The 22,705-nt window shown below is 42.5% G+C and overlaps 1 protein-coding gene across 5 annotated transcripts; it reads left to right on the forward strand.

The window, feature by feature from the left end:
• The first annotated feature begins 1,022 nt into the window (after positions 1-1,022).
• Positions 1,023-21,237, forward strand: FAM53C (family with sequence similarity 53 member C). Of its 5 annotated transcripts, none has more exons than XM_079964354.1 (5): positions 1,023-1,044; positions 6,694-6,941; positions 15,016-15,073; positions 18,314-19,056; positions 20,804-21,237. In XM_079964354.1, exons 2-5 carry the CDS (start codon positions 6,864-6,866, stop codon positions 21,077-21,079), a joined length of 1,155 nt encoding a protein of 384 aa, XP_079820480.1. In that variant the 5' UTR covers positions 1,023-1,044; positions 6,694-6,863; the 3' UTR covers positions 21,080-21,237. The 5 variants fall into 5 exon arrangements, with proteins under 5 accessions (XP_079820480.1, XP_079820481.1, XP_079820479.1 ...); XM_079964355.1 differs by lacking the exon at positions 1,023-1,044 and adding an exon at positions 1,117-1,134; XM_079964353.1 differs by lacking the exon at positions 1,023-1,044 and adding an exon at positions 1,379-1,468.
• The last annotated feature ends 1,468 nt before the right edge of the window (positions 21,238-22,705 follow it).

The following is a 22,705-nucleotide window of genomic DNA, read 5'->3' on the forward strand; positions in this document are numbered from 1 at the left end:
TCCCCAAAACTTGGGTGGGAGGTAGAGAATTTATAAGCATGAAGCTTAGTAAGGGACTAAGAGTTGTTTTTTGGTGTGTTTTTTTGGAGGGGGTCCTATCAAATGCATAAACCTTGGCCTCTTTCTGTTTAAAATGGAAAAAAATGCACCATGAAGAGCTACCTGCTTCCCCCCTGCCCCACAGCAGGGAAAAGCTGTAGAGTAGGGATGGAAACCTTGTGGCACCTCATATATTGTTGGACTAGAACTGCTTCGTCTCTGACCATTGCCCAAGCTGCTTGGAGCTGGGAGTCCAGCAGCATCTCATGAGCCACAGGTTACACATGCCTGCTTGTGACCTAAGTATATGACTGCCCCTATTCATTTATCATTTAGTCATGAGTGTGGCTTGGTTACGAAAACATGACTTTTACTTTTCTGATTATGCACCTCTAGCTGGTCGCTCTCTCAGTATATGCCATTCTCTTCTCTATATGTGTTGCAGCTGGTGAATCAGGGCACAAAACATGTTTCATAGGTTTTATCAGTTGATCTTCTGCAGCTACAACCTGTCAAACTTTGCCAAAAGTTGTTCAGGCATACTTAGGTCTAGGTAGTTCCAGAAATACTGCTTGTATTATGAGGGGCCAGGGCTCAATGCAAGCAGTGGCCCCAGAAGCGTTATTGCTCAGTTTCAGGTGGCTGGTCAGGTTGGCTAATAAAGAGCTCAGGTGGAGAAAGAAAGGGACTCTTGACATCATCGGGGTATATATACGTTTAGTAACAATATATTTCACATTTTATGAGGCGGAGCCCTCTCGCTGAAAGGTATTTATTCTGTAACCGAGGCTGGCTTAAATTAAGAAGTGGAAAATGCCTCTGGGCCATAGAAGGAATGAGCCAGAGGAAGGGGTAAAACGCTATTCTCCCAGAGCCTCACTTCGAACTACATATCCCGTCATGCTTTGCCACTTGGTACGGTCCGTAGAAGGGGGAGAAGAGGAGGCTAGCGTTGGGGCAACCCAGGGCGACAGAAAGCCAAGTCCCTGCGTTGCTGCAAGAGGGGTTCGTAGTGGGTTGTTGCGGAGAGGCGAGCCCCTTTCTGAAATTTCCCTGTGGGTCGCTGCTGATCTATGGGGCTTCACCGCCCCCCTTGTGAGTTGGGTGGTTTGTCCTGAGCAGGTCGATCCACTCCCGACCGAAGGGGGAGCAGAGGCTCCTGGCGGGGTGGTGGTGGTGGGGCTGGGAGCCCTGGCCGCCGGGTTGGGGGCGGCAGCTGGACCAGGGAGGGCCGGTGGATGCTGGCGTGTCGGGGGAGCCCAGGAACGAGGTCTCCCCCCCCCACACGGCGGGTGGGTGGTCTCGGGGCTGTTCAGAATCGGGGGTGGGGGGCGCGAGAGAGAAAGGGGGCGCACAACTGCCTGGCTGCGGGCCCCGCGAGGAGGTGCTGGAGCCGCCGCCGCCTCTGCCGCCGCCTTCAGCTGGCGCGGTGGGTATCGCGAAAGGTGGCAAAAGGGGGGGGGCTGCGGAGCTCGGGTGGGTGTAATGCTGAAATTTGTGGGGTGTGTGCGCTCGCGGTGGGGGATTTTGATGGTTCCAGGTGTGTGTGTGTGTGTGTGTGTTTATGGGGTGGGGATCTTGGGAGTCTCCGGCGAGGGAGGGGGGCTTGTCTTTGTGAGGTGCCTTGGTTACAGACGTCTCCTGTTGTCATAAAAGAAAAAAGGGAAAAAAGGAACCCTGCAAGGCAGAGGTTGTTTTGTTTTGCTACGTTATGGGCGCTTGCTTCACTGGATTGGATAACGTTGGGGTTTCGGCGGAAGATGTGGGTTCAGGGGCTTGCCTGGGCGTGCAAGGGAGCGCGTGAATCTATGGGAATTTGGGGTGGAATGGAGGGCCTTGGTGGAGAAAGGGGGGGGGAGTGGTTCCCTCCGCGGAGGCTGGGATGGTTCTGCTTTGTTAGGTATTGCGTCCCCTGTGGATGCATTCCTAAAACTAGGTTGACGGGACCCATTCTTAAAAACGCAGCAGAATCGCACTGCATGGCACAATCCTGTCATGGAGTCTCGCGCTGTTTCCCTATCGCACAGGCTCGAGGTTGCTTAAGGCCTGCTTGTGTTTGGGGTTTTTTTTTTTTTAAATAATTAGATCGCTATATAAACGAAGGAATCAAGTCTTGGGCGCATCATGTAGGACTGGAGGAGGGGAAGCCGCTGCAATGAAAACCCAACACTTTGCTAAGCTGTTGGAAATTTTTCTACACTAGTTTTAAGGTGTCTGGTAATGGGGCTTGGTGGATCAGTGTTTTCTAAAGGCTTGTGGCCTGAAGCTATTAGAATAAGTAGGCGTGGAGGAAGATGCATAGCAAAGTATTATAACTAATTGCCTGAGGACAATACATGAGGGATAAAAATAATTCTAGCACGTTCTTTACAGTGAAAAACAGCCACAAGATTTTGGGCACATCCTAGGAGACTTGTTCTTAGTTATTCTTGCAGACTTCTCCCACCCTATCCTTGAGGCCCAGGGTGGATTACAGTTCATCTTTTTATCTTTTCTCATCACAACAGTCCTGCAGTTAGGTTGTTACTGAGAGATACTGACTTATCCAAGGCCACCCAGTAGGCTTCATGACTGAGCAGGGGCTTGAACTTCCCTCTTTCAGATGCAAATCTTTTGCATGCTATCAGCTGCTAAATTAACCAGGATTACCGTGGGGAAAGAAATTGTTCCTGGCAGAATCTCTCTAGAACAGAGTCTATGGAGTATTTTAAGTTCAGAGAAAGTTATGAGGAGCCTTCAATGTATGCAGTGTATGCCAGGGGAAATATTAATTGTTGACCAAGTTGCTTGTGTAAATTGGAAGTGGCAAAATTAAGCTATTTCTCTGTGTGCAGCATGGTCCTATGCACATTCACTTAATCCCTAGCAAAATGCATAGGACTGCAGCCTTACTAGATTTATGGTCAGAAAGTGCTCTGGCATCTGTAAAAAGTAGTAGAGGAAAAAGTACACCCCTTCTTATCAAGAGCATACAGAAAATAATATTTTGAAGTTTTGAAAATGTAAATGTTATTTTGCTTAGAGAGCACCACTGGAGTATATTTTAGTTTACTGAGTTCCATAAGCAAAAATGTAGATAGGCCCCAGCTCCTGCCCTGAAGAATCTTGCAGTCTAGAACAGATAATGGGGAGGACAAAAAACTGATGAAGAGGCAGAGACAGGACTAGAAATGGATGAAAGTGTGTGAGCAGCTTGGTAAATCTATGGAGCCTCACTCTTTCCCACAATTATTGTAAATTGTGTTTTAATGCTTAATGTATGATTTCAGAAAGGGTAGAGTGGAAGACAAAGGAGGCCCTAGAGAGGCAATTTTAAAATGAACTTCTATTTTGAGGTAACAAAGAAGGGATGTAATACAGTACTTAGAAAAATTAAGATTTTCAAGTAAGAAAGCCACCTGACTTTTCTCAGCTTGGTTCTTTCTGGACTAAACTAAGAAATGGACTGCCAGTTCCTTTCACCTGAAACAAATACAGCATAGTTTTTGGTGAACTACTCCCCTCCCCTCCACCAGCAAGTCCATCTTGTTGAACTAATCCTTTTCACACATCGTCTTTGGAGTCCTCTTTTTTTCCCCCCCATTCTTTTTATTAATTAATTCCATAAAAGAAAATGAAAACTAACACATATGTAAGAAAGTCAAAATACAGAAAGTAGAGGAAAAAAGAAATACAGAAAATAGGAAAGTAAGAGATACACAAACTTATAATTTTCCCATCAACATTATTACATAACCATCCCTTTCAAGACTTCCTTCAGCTTGTCCATAAATCATTCGAAGCAGTAATCAGAGTCATGCGTTTCTCTGCTTGTATTGTCATTGTACCTATCTCTGTCTCCTATTTGCTTTGCACAATAACTCATAGTCTTTCACAGTGCGTCTCTGAATCCCTTTAGCGTTGTTTGTCCCTCACTAATACATTCCAGATAATCCACGTACTTTCCCCAATCCTTGATGAACACTTGGTCTCTTATATACCTAATTTTTCCTGTTAATTTATCCAGCTCTGCGTAGTCCAACAGCTTAGATCTCCACTCCTCCACCGTTGGTATTTCCTGCTGTTTCCACTTTTGGGCTAGTACTACCCTTGCTGCTGCAATTGCATAATATACTATTCTACGGTCTTCCTTTTTTATCTCTTGCCCTAATATCCCTAACAGGAAAATTTCTGATTTCTTTCTGAACGTATATTTTAGGATCTTCTTTAATTCAATGTATATTTTCTCCCAGAACTGTTTCACTCTTCCACACTCCCACCACATATGGTAGAAGGAGCCCTCCTCATCTTTACATTTCCAACACTTTTTATCCACCTTGTACATTTTTGATAATTTCATCGGTGTTAAATACCACCTATAAAACATCTTCATGACATTTTCCTTTATCGTTATACACGCCGTAAAGTTTAGCCCCTCCTTCCAAAGTTCTTCCCAATCTTCAAATTGTATGCTATGACCTACATCCCTTGCCCAGCGAATCTTCACTGATTTAACTTCCTCATCGCCTAGGTTCCAGTCTAGCAGCATCCTATACATCTTAGATATAATTTTCACTTCATTATTTATTATCTCCGTTTGGAATTTGGAATCTTTTTCTGCATATCCTCTTTCTTTAATATCTTTGCTAAACATCTGATTCACCTGGAGATGGTGTAGCCAGTCATAGACATACTCCATTACTTGTTCATACGGTTTTAGCTTTCATTTTCCATCGACCTTAGTTAACAACTGGCTATATGTTGCCCAGTTGCTTCTCATATTAATAGCCTTTATGCTCATTACTTCAAGAGGTGATAGCCAATGTGGTGTTTTCGGCTCTAACAGGTTTTTGTATTTTTCCCATATTTCGATTAGCGGGCCTCTAAAAATATGATTTTCAAATCCCTTATGTACTTTCCTTTTGTTCTTCCATAAATAGGCATGCCAGCCGAATCTATTGTCGAAGCCCTCTAAATCGAGTAGCTCCGTGTTCGCCAACTTTACCCAATCCTTTATCCAGCAAAGGCATGAAGCCTCGTAGTACAGCTTTAAATCTGGCAGGGCAAAGCCCCCCCTTTCCTTTATATCTGTCAATAATTTGAACTGAATTCTAGGTTTTTTGCCCTGCCATATGTAGTCTTTGGAGTCCTCTTTTCCCTTTGGTTTTAGGACTAGTTAGTTCTCCTACTATTTTTGGAAAAAATAAGAGTCATTTGTATGAGTTTGTGTGTATGTATAAATATGCATTGAGACTGCAATCCTATACCCACATAACTGAGTGTAAACCCCTTTGAACTAAGTGGGAATTACCGCACTGTGAAGATTGTAACCACTTATACTGTAATCCTATACATATCTATTCAGAAGTAATTTGGACAGTTTAATGAGTTACTTCCAGCTAAAGTGTGTGTAGAATTTCAGTCTTCACATACCAAAAAGTGCTATATAAATTGGTATGCATAGTAATTTGCCTTTCCTAGATGACGAATGAACATCATAAGTAGCCTGGGTTGTAGTCAACATTAGTCATACTCAAAACAGAGAGATGACTAACTTAGGTGCATTAACTTCAGTGGGTCAGCTCTCTGTAGAACTTATTAGGCTATAACCTCTTACCTTTGTTGCCTTATTTTACTCTATAGTAGAGCTTCTGGGCTGCTGATCTTGGTTTTGTAAAGCACATTGTGACAGTGTTTAGGAGAGGTATAAGTATTAACCTGCACAGAATAAGAGGTGTTCAGTGAAATACTGTAGTTAATTTGCCTTATCTATTTCTAGTAAGCTATTTACAATACAACCATCACTTTAGCATTCTGAGATAAGTTAGCAAAGCTTGAACGTTAGGGATTGGTTATCCACATCAAGAGGGAAAGTTCACACTGGGAGAAAGGTGGCAGTGGCAAATGATCAAGCTTGTTCAGAGTAGATGTTGACTTTTAATGTACTGAGCGCTGATAATGAGAGATTAAATTAGGTAGGCTTCGCATCTGATTTAGATTTTGCTCACAATACTAAGTTCTGTTTCCTTATTATGGAACATTGCATGTTTTACTATAATACATTTAAGAATCCCAGACACTAGCCTTTAAGTATTGTAGATAATTTGAAGAATAAGGTAAGGCATCAATTTATTCAAGGAACCAGAAGGAAAAACTGAGGATGGAGTCCTGACTCTTTGTACTACAGAAATAAGATATCACATGGTTGGGGTTTTCTGAGAGTGCTGAAATAAAATCAACATGCAGGGGGGAAAAGTTGGACAGCCAGTGTGATGATATAGTCTCCTTGGCTTAAGTTATAGAGTTTGAACTAAATCCGCACACAGCTAAGAAGCTCACTGGCTGACATTTGGTCCATCACTATCTTGCTGCTTTCACCTACCTCACTGGGTAGGTCTGAGGATAAAATAGAGTAGGGGGAACAGACCCTATATGCTGCTTGGTGTTCCTGGTAGCAAAAGCAGGGTAAAGATGTAATATTTTAAAATATGATGCTAGCTATGGAGGTTGGAGCCTTATCTAAGCTTGTTTAACTTGTGTCTTGGTCGTATATGTATATTGCACACATATGCGTGTTTATTTTTGAACAGCAGATTTGGAGAGAATAAGGTGGTTGTAGGATATGATATGATATGATATAATATGCCTTCCTTAATTAATGTCTGTCTTTTGCAGGGTTCCTTAGTATGAGATGGAGTATGGCTAGCATGTATGAAGACAACAACTTAGCAGATGTGATGGTGATGCTTGAATGCGGCTGGACTTGCTGAGGGAGGCGAAAGGGTGGCAGGTGGCAGGAGCTGGAGTCTCTCAAGGGTTCTGGTGCCTGGCCTCTGTAAGAAGCCATGATCACCTTGATAACTGAACAGCTACAGAAACAAAGCCTGGAGGAATTGAAATGCACATCCTTCAGCATCAGCCTGGTAAGATTTGCCCTGCCTTGCCTTGCATCTTGATAATTTTCAAATCAGTTGAATAAATAATGTTTGTTTTTATCTTGAACCATAGGGCCACATTCAACTAACTTGTTCTGTTCGTGGAAACCAATTCAAGAACTCCTGCCAGTGCAGCAGGGCTCCCCTTCCCCCATGCCTCTTCCAAATCCATTTTGGAGGTTGGGAGAACCCCCAGAACAGTACACAGGGTGGAAGAGAGGGAAGATTGTTCTGCTGGGCAAGCAAAAATGCTTGCAGTGGTGGAATGATTTCCTCAGTGACCTTGAATTCACCCGTTGCCTCATTTTAATAAATGAAAGATTGGAGAGATTGCTACGCTGTGATTCAAGCTGCTGCTGCTGCTGCTGCTGCTGCTGCTGCTGCCTATGACCAGGAGTCAAATAACTAATTCTGATTGCCTAAGTATACTTTGGGTCTTCCCTGCCCATAACAGTCTTCTGCCCATACTGCATGCCAAACTGCTTTGAAACTGAGGGGAGGTTCCAACAGAGCTTTTGATATGGCATGAGGATCTGCTATTCAAAGACTAATTTATTAAATCTGTTGGGCTAGTACAAGTACTTTGTGGCAGTCTAAGCTGGGGTAACCAACATGGTCTCCCCCAGATCTTCTTGAACAACAGCTCCCATTATCCCTGATCATTGACTATGTTGGCAAGGGTGAATGGGAGTTGTAGTCCCAACAGCATTAGTTTTGTTGTGAACCAGCAGCCTGCTATATTGGCTTGGGAGAGAGGGGTGTTCTGCAGAGCTAGCACTGCCAGTAGTACATATATTTTGTTTAGTGCCCTACCGCCAATCACCCTTACAGATTTTCTGTTTTGATCTTTACCTTGGCAAAGCGAAAACCAGCTCTTGGGAACATGGCTAACACTTCTACAATAAGTAAGAGCACTTATTCTGGTGATTGTTATGGGCACCTCTTGTTATGGCCATGGTTGTGACCCATGAAACAGCTTATATTCCCCACCCCCACTCCCAAGTTTCCTTGCTTCTCCATGGCCAGAGGAGATTTGGAATTTTTAAAAAAGTTCTTAAGCAGATGAACAGATGAGTAAGTATCTATGCAAATATGAATGTGGTGTGTTGGGGTAGACATCTCAAAGTGAGGGTTCTGCTTCTTTCAGCAGTACCCTGGCATTCAAGAACATCATCTTTTCCTTAGCAGTAAAACAGAGTAGACCAAAAGCTGCTTCTATTCTCCTCAAAGTCAATTTCACCATTCCAGTGATGTGTTTGGGGTTAAAGAAAAGGGCTGTGATTTTACACTCATAAGAATTGATAAAAAATAAGGACAATTGCTTCCTTCCCCCTCTTACCCATTACTTTTCTACAATTGTTGAGCTACTGTTGCTGGGTTGGAGTTATTGCCATGGTAGTAGCTAGTAGGCAGTCTTTCTTAGAGATTATTATCTATACACTGCTTAAGAAGAGAGATTCCATTCTACGTTTACATGTAATTAACCTATGGAACTGATCTCCACATGATAATGGCTATGAAGGTAAATTGGTAGGCTGTCATTGGCTAATAGTTTCATTAGGTAGGAGTGATGTCTCCATATTTATAGAGATGTTACAGTAGAACTGAGTACCTGACACCAAGTACCTTAAGGGGAAGATACTGCTTTTGGCATGATCCATGTGTTCACCACACCTGGTTTGGGACTTTAAAGGTAATTGCTGGGTCTTTAAATTGAGCCCAGAAATGCACTATTAATCAGTGTAATTGGTGCAATATAGTTGTTGCTTGCTCTAACCACCTGACCTTCATCAATACTTGGGCAGTTGCATTTTGCACCATTTGAAGTTTCTAAACTGCCTTTAAAGGCAGCCCAATCTAGAGTGTATTACAGTAGTCCAGTGTGCAACCTTCTGAATTTCATACTTCAGGGTGAGTGCAACCCTCTTAAATTCTCCATCCAGATTATTCAGGTTCCAGGATTAAGTTGTATTTTTCTTACTCTCATCTAGCCCACAATTGCCTCCAGATACTGCCTCAGGAGTTTAGTAGTTCTAAACGTGGCTTTTTAAATAGTGGCCTCACCGTGGCCTATTTCTTTCTTTTTTTAATAGATTTTTATTGAAATTTTAAAGGTTACATGAGTAATAAAAAAATAACAGCAGAAAAACACCCAATTAGACCAAAAAAGAAAGCAAAACAATACATAAAAACAAGTCCCATCAAAGAAAAAAGATAAAAAAGAGAACAGACAAAAAGAAGGGGAAAAAATGCATACAATAATAAAAAAAGAACAAATCAAACCTTTACATAACTTTCTTTCTTTAGCTTATTTCCTTGACCTCCTCACACCTCCCCTCTTTGTATTCTGGTTCAGTTAGATATTTCAGCAAATCCTTCACCTTTGTTTTTATCCTAATAATTTATCTTAATATACTGTAATTTAACATTCTCTTCTTTCACCAATTAATCATTCATTTTTACTTTGTTTAATCTTATTTCTCCTTAAAACTAATATATTTGAACTTAATCTCTTAAGACATTTCCCCTAGGGTCATAAAAAATTCATTCCACGATTTTTCCATCTCTCATTAATTTATTTTTTTTAAATCTCCATATATACACTTTAAATTCCCAATTTTCTTCCACCGTCTCCCCTCCCCGGTCTCGGCCCCTGCCATCAGTTCCATCAACCTCCCAGCGTCCATCAACCTGGAGATCTTATATCCGAGGCTCTTAACTCTTCTTCACTTCCCTTTTGCTGATCTTCTTGATAATCTTTGGTGCTAAAAAGCAGGTCTCAGGGGAGCTCCAACCCAACGATGCTTATATTCCTTCTTGACAGGTCTGCCAGATTTCCATAGTTAAAGCTAGGGCCCATAAAGTATTCCAAATCTTGTTTCACAATTCTTCCAAGTCCGAAGGCCCCAAAAGCTCCAATCTCCTCCTGGCTCAAATTCATATTCCAAAAATCATTTGATCCCTGCCTAAGGGGATCTCTCCACCTTTCCTTTTCCAGATCAGGCCAGGCACCCATCTTCAAAAGCTGGCTTCTCCTAATTACAGTCATATAAGGCCTCAAGTTGTAATCCTCCATTTGACTCTTTAGGGATAAGGCTCCCCCTTGTTTTGCTTTGCACTCAACAACAGCAACTTTCTCCTTCTCTAATTCATCAATTTGTTCAGTTAAGAAAGATTCCTGTGCCGGGTTCTTGTCGACTTCTATGCTGATACCCACTTTTGTTCCCAAAATGTCAATCTTAGTAGCCATGACATCTATCTGTTTATGCAGCTTTCCCAACAAATAGAATGTCCTATTCAGTACAGACGCTACTTCTTCCTTTGCTGACATTCTTAAGATGTTCAATGTCAGAACTAGTTTCTCACAGTCTTTATCTTAAGGCCAATTTCCCAGCTGCACTCTTGTAACAATGTCCCAAAACTCCCTCTAGAGGAAGACAGTCTCCATTTGTATCAATCCTTTCCAGCACAATTCCAAAAGTAAATTAGTAACAATTTCCAGTTACCTTTTCTTCTTTTTAAGTGGAGAAGTAGACAATAGAAACAATGTCTTTCTTTTAAAGCTAGCTGTCAAATTTGTCCTGTTTACCGTCGATGGACTTTTTGCAAGCCGTTCCCAGGTTCAGAGACGTGATGCTTCGATTTTTAATTTTTCACCTTCTCCTGCAAGTTCACTTGGTCAAAATTAATAGTTTCAATCAGTGGAATTTTAATCCTTTACGTAAGACTTTCCAAAACCTTAGTTAACAACTACTTTGCTTCAGTTTATTTACAGAAAGGGAAGGTGGACTTCCTGTTTGAACCTTCCCCGTTCAGTGCCAAATTAAATTATTTAAAAGCTCAATTTCCCGTTCTACTCACGGGTTGTTGTTTAAAATCCAATTGTCCACAGGAAAAAAGTCAGCGCTCTCCGACAGCAGCAATGCGGCTTCGCTCCGTGAAATAAGCGGTCGATTCAAAGCACCGCGCCTCTCACCCCACGTTGCTCCGGATTCCCGATACCGGGTCTCCCCGCGAGTAGGGGGGTGCAGAAGGTGCCAGCCGAATCCCAGGTTCACAGACTTCTTCTGTCTGTGATTTCTAAGGGTCTCCGCCTTCGCCGTGGCGGTCAGACCCTGTTTTTCGCGGAGCCGGTTCCTCCCGATCGGAGGAGCTCCGCCATTGCCGGAGGCGCCAACCCGGAAGTCCACCGTGGCCTATTTCAAGGTAGCAGTGACCACAGTATTCACTGATAAAGGTGTTGAATCACCTCCAAGGTTCAGATTGCATAGCCTAGCCTTGGCAGATTTCACTAGCTAAAATGGGCAAGGGTTAAGGGAATATGTGGTGGGCCTCAACTCTCCAAGCAGCTTGTATATGTTTTCAGTTTGGTGCGAGGTGGTGATAATCATAGTATGACTCTCATAGAGGCTCATAGTCTTGGACTCTATCACAGTTATTACACCCAAGTTGGCACAGGTGCAAGTTACTTTATCTGCAAAATAAACAGCAAACTCAAGCTCTAGATCTTGCATCACTGAGCCTCCACTGAGGAGTCTGCTCATCACCAGAAACAGCTGTGGTGGATGATGTTGAACAAATGCAGTGGTGGCAGAGAAGTAAATTAACTCTCACTTGTGTTTGGTCATATTTGTTGAATGTTTTCTGTCACTTACACACTAATTGTTGGTTCAGATGATTTATCACCATTAGCTTCTTGGAATACCACAGAGCTGACATGCTTCTACAATCAGGTCAAGGATATTTGGGAGCTATCCCATCAATTGCTGTTGTGATCTCCTCATTCCAAGCAGATACCAGAGCCTTGGCAGGACCATCAGCTAGACCTTTAAGAAAATCTCCAGTGATTACAGAAAACCATTGAAATTAATCAGGTTCTGTGGAGATTACAGACAGCCTGAATGTCACATCTGATCATGTAATGAAGTGGCCAACGCAACAGAACCAAGAACGACTCCCTCACCTGCAGATGTTTCCCTCTTTGTTTTGTACAGAAGACTAGCTTCCAAATTTGTCATCCTACGTGTGTTGAATAAGCCTCAATTAGGTTTGGTGGGGCTATTAAAGTTTCCCCAAACCATAAACTGTGCAGTTCTCAATGCCACACTGACCACCTCTGTCAGCTCAAACAGGGAGAGTGTCGGGCATAGAATCATAGAATCATAGAGTTGGAACAGACCACAAGGGCCATCGAGTCCAACCCCCTGCCAAGCAGGAAACACCATCAGAGCACTCCTGACATATGGTTGTCAAGGGCAGCTAGGTGTCTGGTACATGCAGAGAATCCCAATTTGTTATTGGGTCTTCAATACCAGATATAGACATTCAACTCTGGCCAACTTTTCCCATCCCAAATTGAACTTTGTGCTGTACTGCGAAGTTTGGTTGGACATATTTGGGAGATGGTAACTCTCCTCCCCTCACCCAGTCAGATTTTGGTGATGCAAGCCAAGTTGCATATATGGCATGCCTTGTCTTTTAGTGTTCAGAAGGTTACTGTTTAATGCTAGAAGAGTAAGAGACTTGGCACCCCATCACGCGATTAGGTGCTACAGTAAAGTGATTTGTGAGTAGTGCACCAAGTTATACCTTTGCCACAGGGGCCCTTTACTTCCCGGGTGCTCACCTGGAGTTGTTGAGCAACATGTTTTATCCTCAGAACAATCCTATGAGTTAGGTTAGGCTAAGAGAAAGTGACTGCCTCAAGATCACCCAGTGAGCTTCATGACTAAGTGGGGGTTTGAACCCTGGTCTCTCTAGTCCAGTACTCTAACCACTACATCACGTTGCCTATCTGGTGTTTTCAAGGGGCTTATCAAAATTACCCACATATTGATTTTTCTTTCTTTCTGTGAGAGCAAGAGAATGGGTGGGTTTTTTTGTTTTTCCCATGCTAGTTCCATAATTTCCTGTTTTCAAGGGCAAGTGAGGGACGGGTATGGTCTGAAGTTATTGCTACAGATGACTACAGATATGCCTCAGGTTAGCATTATATCTGTTGCTGCTCTGAACAGGTAAAGGTCAAAGGCTCGTTTGCCATTGATTTATTTATTTACTTGCTGAATTTCTATGCAGCCCTTCATCTGAAGATCACAGGTTGGTTTACAATACATCACAGGGCAGTGATGGAAAGAGTAAGAGTATTGGGGAGGAATAAAGAAGATACTGGTGTATTTCTTTGCTTTATAGAATATTACTCAAGCATTCTACTGCGCTGGGAGCTTGCCTTTTTTTTACTATTATCTGTAAATCTCATATTATTTTCTTCTTTTTAGCATGTTATTGTTTGAGGACTGTGGAATATCACTTTCAAGGGAAACTGACCTGCAGTTTCCAAGTTCCCCCACCAGTTTCTCACTCATGTGCATGTGTTCTATCGTCCTTGTTTTCCAATCACCCCAGTCCTTATTAAATGTAAAGTGTTTCCCAGTACACTTTCTCCATATTTTTTCTTAATGGGGATAAGATAAACTGTACCAAGGGATCCTCTATCTAATCTAGCCCTGTAATCTAAGGAGAGCTGGCCTGACTTGGAAAATGAAAGGCAATGTGCTGCTGTAGCAAAAATTAATGAAAAAGAGAATGACATGGTGAAATATGAAGCATGCGTTTCCTGATTTATCTTGGATCTGGAGTCCATGGAAATAAGTTTTTTGCCTCAAAATGAGTTAAAGATGCACTAATCTGTTGCCTAGAAATATTGCCCAGAAGAAAAGTTAAAACTGCACAAAGTTGCAGCCAGTTACAGAACTTGGCTTTTCTGCAACATTGAGGTGTAGACTTCTAAGAATGGGATGTGTGGCCTAATGAAGCTTTTGCAGGGGAAGGCACAGTCCAAAAGCATAATGATGTTTGAGCAGAGGAAGCTCTGTAGCAGAGAGTCAATGGTTTGGAGAGCAAAGGGACTTAAGCCTTTCAAGTTTTAAACATGGATAATGTGCAGAGGCATGTTACTCTATTGACATTTGGAAACAACCCATGGAGGCAAAGATGACAAGAATTAATCCTTCCATAACTCTTTCCTGTGGTGTGTTGTTAGGTATGTTTAATGGGTTATTGTCAAGCAAGAGATTTGGTGAGATCGCTCATTGCTTTAGGTAGAAGTGGTGCATCTTAATTTATAGTGGCCTGTGGTATTTAGTGTCTAGCTCTCCTTATATTAAGGGAGCTGACATACAGACAAATACTACATTGTCCTTGTCTCAGAGGGCTTCCAGTGATAGAATGAAAGAGGAAAATAGTGGTAAGTGCAAATTTAGATTATTTCTGTGGCCATAATCTAAAACATTGATTTATTGGTGTGTCTTCTCACATTTTTTCTAATGAGAGTAAAGTATCCTCGGGCTTTTGATACTGAATACTTTAGACATGGTATAAAGGGAGCAGTTTAAATTTGTGTAGAACAGGCATAGGCAAACTCCAGCCCTCCAGATGTTTGGGACTACAATTCCCATCATCCCTAGCTAACAGGACCAGTGGTCAGGGATGATGGGAATTGTAGTCGCAAACATCTGGAGGGCCGGAGTTTGCCTATGCCTGGTGTAGAACCTCTGTAGCATAGTAGCTTGTGGATGACTGTAAGAGCAGCACCATGGAAAGGACTGGTAGTTAAGCTTGAGCAAATCAGAGTTTCCATTTGGTTATTTTGCCCCTCTGAACTTTGATTTCCACATTCAGGTTAAAGTAAGTTTTGGAAGCTTTCCTTGGGGAAAACTTGAAGATTTGGTACTAATAATGGCAGGGGGTCATAGGATCCAAGGAATTCAGATAGGTCCAGGAGTGGGAGACCTGTGGTCCTCCAGATGTTGTTGGACTCCACCTTGTATCAATCCTAGCCAGTATGAGTAATGGTGGGAAGTGAATGGCATCATGGTCCACCAATATCTGAAGAGCCACAAGTTCTCCAATACTGAGATACAGCAAGATATCTGAATGTTGGTAGAATCCCACAGCTGGTACACTCTTCTGTTGTAGGCCACAAGTTGGGAATTAGAGATCCAGAGGTGCTTATGAGATGCTGGTCCTTGCTGTGATGTGGTGACTCCTTGTGTTTCCTCCCTAGCCTTTGCCTGATCATGCTGATGTGGCCAGCTGTGGCAGCCCCTTCCAGATAGCGCCTGGTAAGAGCGTCTGGCTGGACTTCCACCTTTTGTGCCTACATCCATTTCTCTTTTGTCTGTCCTTTTTATCGTCTGATGTCCTTTATATGCAGCTCACAGTTAATAAGATTAGCTTGCTTTCCAGGTCTCCTAGAGCTCATGTATTTTGTTATACCATCTCCACTTTTAAGTGAAAGCTTGGTGCAAATAAAGGGCCAGCTGTGGTTTAGTTTTAATAACAAGAATTTAACAGAGTTAAATGCAGGAGGATATCCCAATAAATAACAGGAATGGCTGTTTTCAGTAAAGAAATGTCATTATGCTTCTGACAAATGGAAGGAAAGAGATCCAATGAAGAAGTGGTGTTCTATTTAGTAGTTTAAAAAATTTATCCTGCTAATGCTCCCATTTCATTTTTCTGTCTTTATTTTTGAACTGGCAACCACCACCGTTTTATCTAAAATGTTGCAAACCACTAAGATTCTTTTATCTAAGATATAAATTGTCTAAACTATAAAATCAAATCTAATACAGCTTAATATTGCTATATGCATACTGGGTGCTGCCTATATTAAAAAGTTATTTATTTATTTATTTATTTATTTATTTATTTATTTATTTAAAAATGTATATACCGCTTGATCAAAGCAGTTTACGTATGTGGCCAAGTACCACCACTGATATTCTGGTCATGTAAACACTTCAGGATAGGTAGCACTAATAATTAACTCTTGATACAAACTACGTTGTAGCATAGTTACATTGGCAGTATACATACTCTGATAAATAACTTGATTTTGGCACTTGAATTATAGATGTGCTTGATTATGCATGGAGGAAGAATGGATGCCAGGTGGATAGTGGATAATCTTAATTAAAAAAAAAATACTAGCTGCTGTCTTCATCAGGTCTGTTGACTCTTACTGCAATTGGCCCATATAGAATTTTGGTACGTAATTAATCTCAGCTGTATGTCATAAAACTGTAAGCTATCAAAGTGTATTCCTGGATCCTTTGTAGCTCTTAAAATAAAGAACTGTGTTTCCGATCAATGTAGAAAACCTACATTGTACAATCAGTGTACTGAGCCTTGAGTAGAATAGCTTCTAGTCACTTATTTTAAAATAGCATTTTTGTTTGCAGCACGTTTTCTTTGCAAGGCACATTAAAGAAAGCGTGTGTTCCCTGCCAAAGTGAGTCATTCCTGTGACTGTTCTGGTCACTTGTACTAGAACCATATTGTACAGCAATCTGACTGTGACTCCTTTGTAGGCTTAGAATTAGAATATTTTCCACATAATAATGACTTTGTGGGTGTTGGTGGCGAGTGTGTTTTCTTGGTTCAGCTATAGCATGATGGGCCATTTTATTTATCTGATTTATTTATTACAGAAGTTTCCACCTTATCCTTTAAGCAAGTTTCCAGGCTGACTTACAAAACAAAGTACCTTGGCTTTAAACTTGTTAGCTTTTACCTGCTTGATACGGGACAATAAAAGGCTGTCAGGATTTTCAGCTGCATAACCTGAGCTAAAAGAGCTTTATCTTCTGCATAATAATTGTTCTAATGGGAGTGTCTGAAGAAGGCCATTTCAGAGGCTACAGACTTCTAACATATGTATCGTGGCATAAGTCTACTTCATCAGGTGCATCAATTGGAGGATGAAGATTTAAATACACACACACACACATGGAGATCTGCCTCAGTGAGGTAAAATTGGTTCCAGTAAAAGATACTGCTCACCTGTAGATATTGGGAGTCCTAATGGACCAGCATGGTTATCTTTGATTTTTCTTCTACACAATATATTGGCGCGCTGTAGCCTAAAACTTGATGCCACGATAAATTTGTTGGTATTTAAGATTCAACAGGACTCAGTTTTGCTGCTACAGACTAGTATGTTTATGCTTTTGGAGCTCAGATTGGCTATGTGAGTGACTTCATGTGGGATTTACAGAATATTTAAACTTCTTTCTGTCTTGTTGGAAAGCATGGTTTGTGTTTCTCAAGGTTCCTGTCATGTGTCTGCTCCTTTCTCTTTGTGCAGCATGTTTGGTTCTAGCTTTTGCATATTAGTCCTCTTATTTCAGTTTGCAGTCAGCATGCTTTTGAATGAAATGAGCCATATTAGCTCCTTGTCGTTTAAAAAACACCACCTTTTATATATAGGCAACTTGGGGTTTCTTCTCTGGATTTACTTTAAGACAGCTTGGCTTTTGACTTGGAGGCTAACTCATTTGATTATTGTTTCTACCAGCTTTGACCACCTCTAAGAGACAAATGAGTCTTATAAGAACAATGTCATTAAATGAACACAGCCTTTCTGGAGGGACTGCAATTGTGAAACACAAGACTGCTTCTTGCTTTTCTTAAGGCGTGACTAAGAAGGGAAGTGGCTGGAAGATCTTACTATGTGCTGATGTTGGCGAGAGAAATATTCCAGCTATTTTATTATATGTGTGTTAAATATGAATGGGGGTGGGGGTGTGGACATGAAAAGCACCCCAAATTCATCAGTTGTGCTAAACATGGAATAACCTGGAAAAAAGCAGGAATTGTTTTCTCCAACTGTTATTAAGTTTGAATTAAATTCCTTTAATTGGTTCCCACAGTTGTTCAGTGAACTGCCCCAACTGTAGTAATCAAACAATGAATAAATTGTAGATTTTTTTAAGGTAGGATATCTTAATCTGGCTCCCCGCCAATATCTTGCTCCAACTGTAACAGGGGTGTAAGTATTAAATAAAATTTATGTTGTCCCTCACTCGTTTTACTCCCTTTCTCTGATCCACAAGTGCCTCCTGTCTTACACTGAAAAAAGAGAATTGCTTCTTCAATGTGAAGACCTCATGCATCATAGGAGGGGGAAACCAGGGGCATCGTAATCTGGGAACTAAGGGAAGCAAATGGGGAATGTTATCCTGGAGAACATTTTCCTATCTTGTTGTCATTGTGGGTTCCTTCTTAATCGAGAGTGATGCACAACAAAGATGATCAGACCAGATCTTAAATCTTAATCGGGTATAGTAGAATAGTTAGGGCCATTTCTGATCTAACAATTGCTTGGAATGGTTGTTTGTTCTACAACTGTTGTTGTAGAAGGTTCTGAAACTGTATGTGTCATGATGCTAATAAAAAGTAAAAATAAGGCAACAAAGGGTGCTGATTGCTCACATGTCAAATGATAAATTGGCTATCTGGCTTGTGGCGCTAATTAGAGCCTTCATCTTTAAAATTCTGTCTTGTGATATTTCTTGCAGAGGGAACTTCATGGAGGGACCTAGCTCCCTGTCCAAAGATCCATCTTCAGGACAGCACAGGTCTTTACCAACACTCCAGCTTGAGCCTTCCCCTGCCCCCCTGCAGCTCAGACAACCGTCCTCAGAACAGCCTCACATCCCAAACACTGGCCACCAACTCAGTAGTCTCAGAAAAGGCTTCTGTGCCCCCCACCAAAAGACACTGCCGTTCACTATCAGTGCCTGAAGACCTCTCCCGTTGGCAGGCTGTCTGGAGGCCCCTGGGCTCCAAAGTCTGGACGCACGTCAAACGCCGGGACAACAGTGGAGGGGACACTTTGGCAGTACAAGCCCAGAACCTGGCCCAGGGAGCCAACAGACCTTGCTTCAACCCTGCCCCCAGTGCCTCTCACCAGTGTGTTCAAGATGGTGCTGGTGGTAGCGGCAGCGGCGGCAGTAGGAGCCCCCCTTTCTTCAGCCTGGCCCTATCCCGAGAATCGCCAGCAAGCACATCATGGGAGACTGGAGAGACTTTGCAGCCCTACCCTCTGCAACGACGTTTCTCCCTGTCACCTGTCAGATTCCTTCCCTCCCCGCGAAGCTCCACCACCTCCACTCCAGAGTTGCTTCGACACCAGCACAGCCTCCCTCGCAGCCGCTCACAACCATGTGACTTGGACACCAGGAAATCTGGTCTCAAGCGGCGCCACGATGAGGATGTGAGGTGGCATAGGCCCTCGCTTGATTTCTACAAGATGAACCAGGTAGGGAAGGAAGCAAGCACTGTTCCCATTTGAGTGCCTTAAGGATACATATGAAAGGGAAAATGTTGGGGTGCAGTGAGATTAAAAGGGTTATCTACTGAAGTAAAGAACAGAATTTGGCTATGTCACAAAAAAATAACACACACACACACACACAGCTTCTCTTGCCTCTGTCCTTAACCTCTGACAACAATTAGCTGTTATGAGATAGTTGAGATGAGATTACAAGCACTGGGCAAGGGGACTGGGAGCCACACCGAGATTTCTCTGAATGATGCCAACGAAACATGTTTGGGTAAAGGGACCCCTGACCATTAGGTCCAGTCATGGCCGACTCTGGGGTTGCGGTGCTCATCTCGCTTTATTGGCCGAGGGAGCCGGCGTAGAGCTTCCAGGTCATGTGGCCAGCATGACTTAAGGCACTTCTGGTGAACCAGAGCAGCACATGGAGATGCCGTTTACCTTCCCGCCAGAGCGGTACCTATTTATCTACTTGCACTTCAACATGCTTTCGAACTGCTAGGTGGGCAGGAGCTGGGACTGAGCAACGGGAGCTCACCCCGTCACGGGGATTTGAACCGCCAACCTTCTGATCGGCAAGTCCTAGACTCTGTGGTTTAACCCACAGCGCCACCCACGAAACATGTTACTCTGTGTTTATTTATTGGTAATGTTGGGTCAGCTGCTGCACAAAATACAGAAGTGATAATAGACCCTGCTCCATGGGCAGCTCTGTTTACATTACCGGTTTCCAGCTGAAACTACTGGTTGTTTTATGTCCCTATTAGTATAGGGTTCACATTTGACCAGCAGTAATTGGTTGTTCAATTATTGCTGGAAGAGCCAGCAACCATTCCATGTTTTTTTCAGATTCAAAACATAGAGTTAGGGCAGAAATGTTTGGGTAGAGCACCCATTCCTATTATAGCATCCTCCATACGCAGTGTGGGGTATTCAGTTATGGCCACTGCTTTCCCACCCCCTCTGCCTTAGGCAAAGCAAATATGAACAATGGTAGCTTAATTATTATTAAAGTATAGTTTGAACAGCATTCAGGTTTTAGCCCCATTAACTTCAACAGTAGTCTACTATGGTCTGAGAAGACATCGATTAAATTAATAATTATATTGTGGGGAAAGTAAGATGGCTATCAGAAATACATATGTGAAGCTAGTGCTTCAGGAAGGCTTTGTTAGAATAACATTGCCTGTCTCACACTCGTCAGCTTAGGTCAGCAATGAGAGCAGTTGGTTTTTGAAAATTCAAGTCTGTGTCCCATCTGCTCAGATCCATAGCCAACGGTGAGCCTTCAGAAGCTTGTGTCATCTTCAGTTTATTATTTGTTTATGACAATTATTTATGTCCTGCCTTTCAGGATACAAATAACTTCCAAGGCAGCTTTCACAAGAAACATTAAACTACATTTAAAAAAATAAAAAATACGGTACTAACAACAAAAGGATCCTTTGCATGTGGTAGTAGATAGCACTGCAGGTGGGACACTGCATTGTGCAGCCTGGAACAGGCTTTGAGGTGGCTTTTCATGCCTTATCTGGAATCTGGCCCACAGGTAGATGACCCAGAGCAGGGAGGGGGAAGTGGTGTTTTTCTTTGGCAAGTTATGACTTAAAAGAGCTCTAGTGTAGGTGATTATTAATATGGTTATAAATTGCCAGTATTAGAATAATGTAATCTAAGTATGGAAGGTGCATTGGTATATAAAAACTTGTTTTGTTACATTTGACAGAAACCATTTGCAGGAGGCGTCTGTCAGCTGGACAAATCTGAAGAAGGTGGCTATTCATCATGGCTCTTGGGCTGCAGCCCACAAGCACCTTCAGCTCCATGTAGTCCCCTCAGCAACTGTGTCCAGGTTCTTAGTGAAAGTGAGGAAGAGGAGGAGGAGGAAGAGGAAGCAGCAGTACAAGCGGCACGGCGACTAAATTGGAATTTAGCAAGCAAAAGGACACTCTTCCAACCAGACTTTAGCGATCTGGATCTAACTTTGATTGAGGAGAACTAGGGGTTGGATGTCTCCACAAGAAACTGACTCTGGGATCAGCCACAAAGGGAGGCTGCACTCCTTGATGAGGGAAGTGGGGTGGGTGCAGAGAGGAAAGTGGCGGTGGGACTGGTGGGGTTTTGTCTGCTTGTTTCTTTTTTATTAAAAAAAAGGAAAAATGGCTGTATAGATGCTGTATGTCTCTGGGATGGAGTGATGGAGTCCTGCCAGAGGGGTGTGTCCATATGTGAGAAAAACAGAGAACTTTGTCAATAATCCTTCTCCCTATTCCCATATCAGTTTTTTAGCAAGCCCCTTGGGCACCCACGATTCAAAATGGACTCCATTACCCCAAAGGGAGATAATAACATTAATCTCTAATACCGTAAAACTATTGGGAGGGGGGGTGAGTTCTACTATGACCTCATTCCAGTGAAATTATTCCACAAATTTGGTGGGGAAAATAGGAATCTCTATAAAAATGCTGGACGAAACAAGCGGAGTTGGAAATTAAATTTTGTTGCAGTGCTTTGTAATACTCATTCCCTCCACCCCCATTGGTAGTACCTACTTCCTTTCCGGTGGTAAGTATAGAACTCGAGGGTTTTGCTGCTGTCCTCTTCCCCATATCAGCCAATCCAAAAGTCAAGACTTCAGTTTAATTTTAGTCTTGTTTCTTTATGAATATTAACAAGGAAATAATAATAATAATATTTTATTATACCCCACCCATCTGGCTGGCTTTCCCTAGCCACTCTGGGCGGCTCCCAACAGAACACTAAAAACAGAATAAAACTTCAGATCTTAAAAACTTCCCTAAACCGGGCTGCCTTCAGATGTCTTCTAAAAGTCAGATAGTTGTTTATTTCCTTGACGTTGGATGGGAGGGGGTTCCACAGGGCAGGCACCACTACCAAGAAGGCCCTCTGTCTGTTTTCCTGTAATCTCACTTCTCGCAGTAAGGGAATCGCCAGAAGGCCTTCGGAGCTGAACCTCAGTGTCTGGGCTGATCGATGGGGGTGGAGATGCTCCTTCAGGTATACTGGGCCGAGGCCATTTAGGGCTTTAAAGGTCAGCAGCAACATTCTGAGTTGTGCTTGGAAGCGTACTGGGAGCCAATGTAGGTCTTTCAGGACCCGTGTAATATGGTCTCGGCGGCCACTCCCAGTCAGCAGTCTAGCTGTCACATTCTGGATTAGTTGTAGTTTCCGGGTCACTTTCAAAGGTAGCCCCACGTAGAGCGCATTGCAGTAATCCAAGTGGGAGATAGAGCATGCACCACTCTGGCAAGACAGTCTGTATCCTGGACTTGTCTCAACTCAAGTAATGCTATCCTTCTAGCAGAATCTAAATTTCTTACTCTGTAAAGATTGTATGTTTTGCCTGACTGTTCGAAAAGCAGACCATATGTGAGTAACTGGAAAACATGCCCAAAGGGGAAGTGTATAGAGAAAAGGGAACTATTGAACAGCTGAGACTGGATTCATGTTTTATAGTGAAGGGAAGGTTTTACACACAAGACACATACACTTTTTATGCAAGTTATTTTGAGACACTGCAAAAAGTGAGACTAATAATTTTTAAAAACAGCTTCTGGACAGGGGCAGAACTAGGCTTTATTTCACCTGGGTCAAAGACCCTGTTTGG

This window comes from Podarcis cretensis (assembly GCF_951804945.1).
Source record: "Podarcis cretensis genome assembly, chromosome: 2".
Taxonomy (NCBI): Eukaryota; Metazoa; Chordata; class Lepidosauria; order Squamata; family Lacertidae; genus Podarcis; species Podarcis cretensis.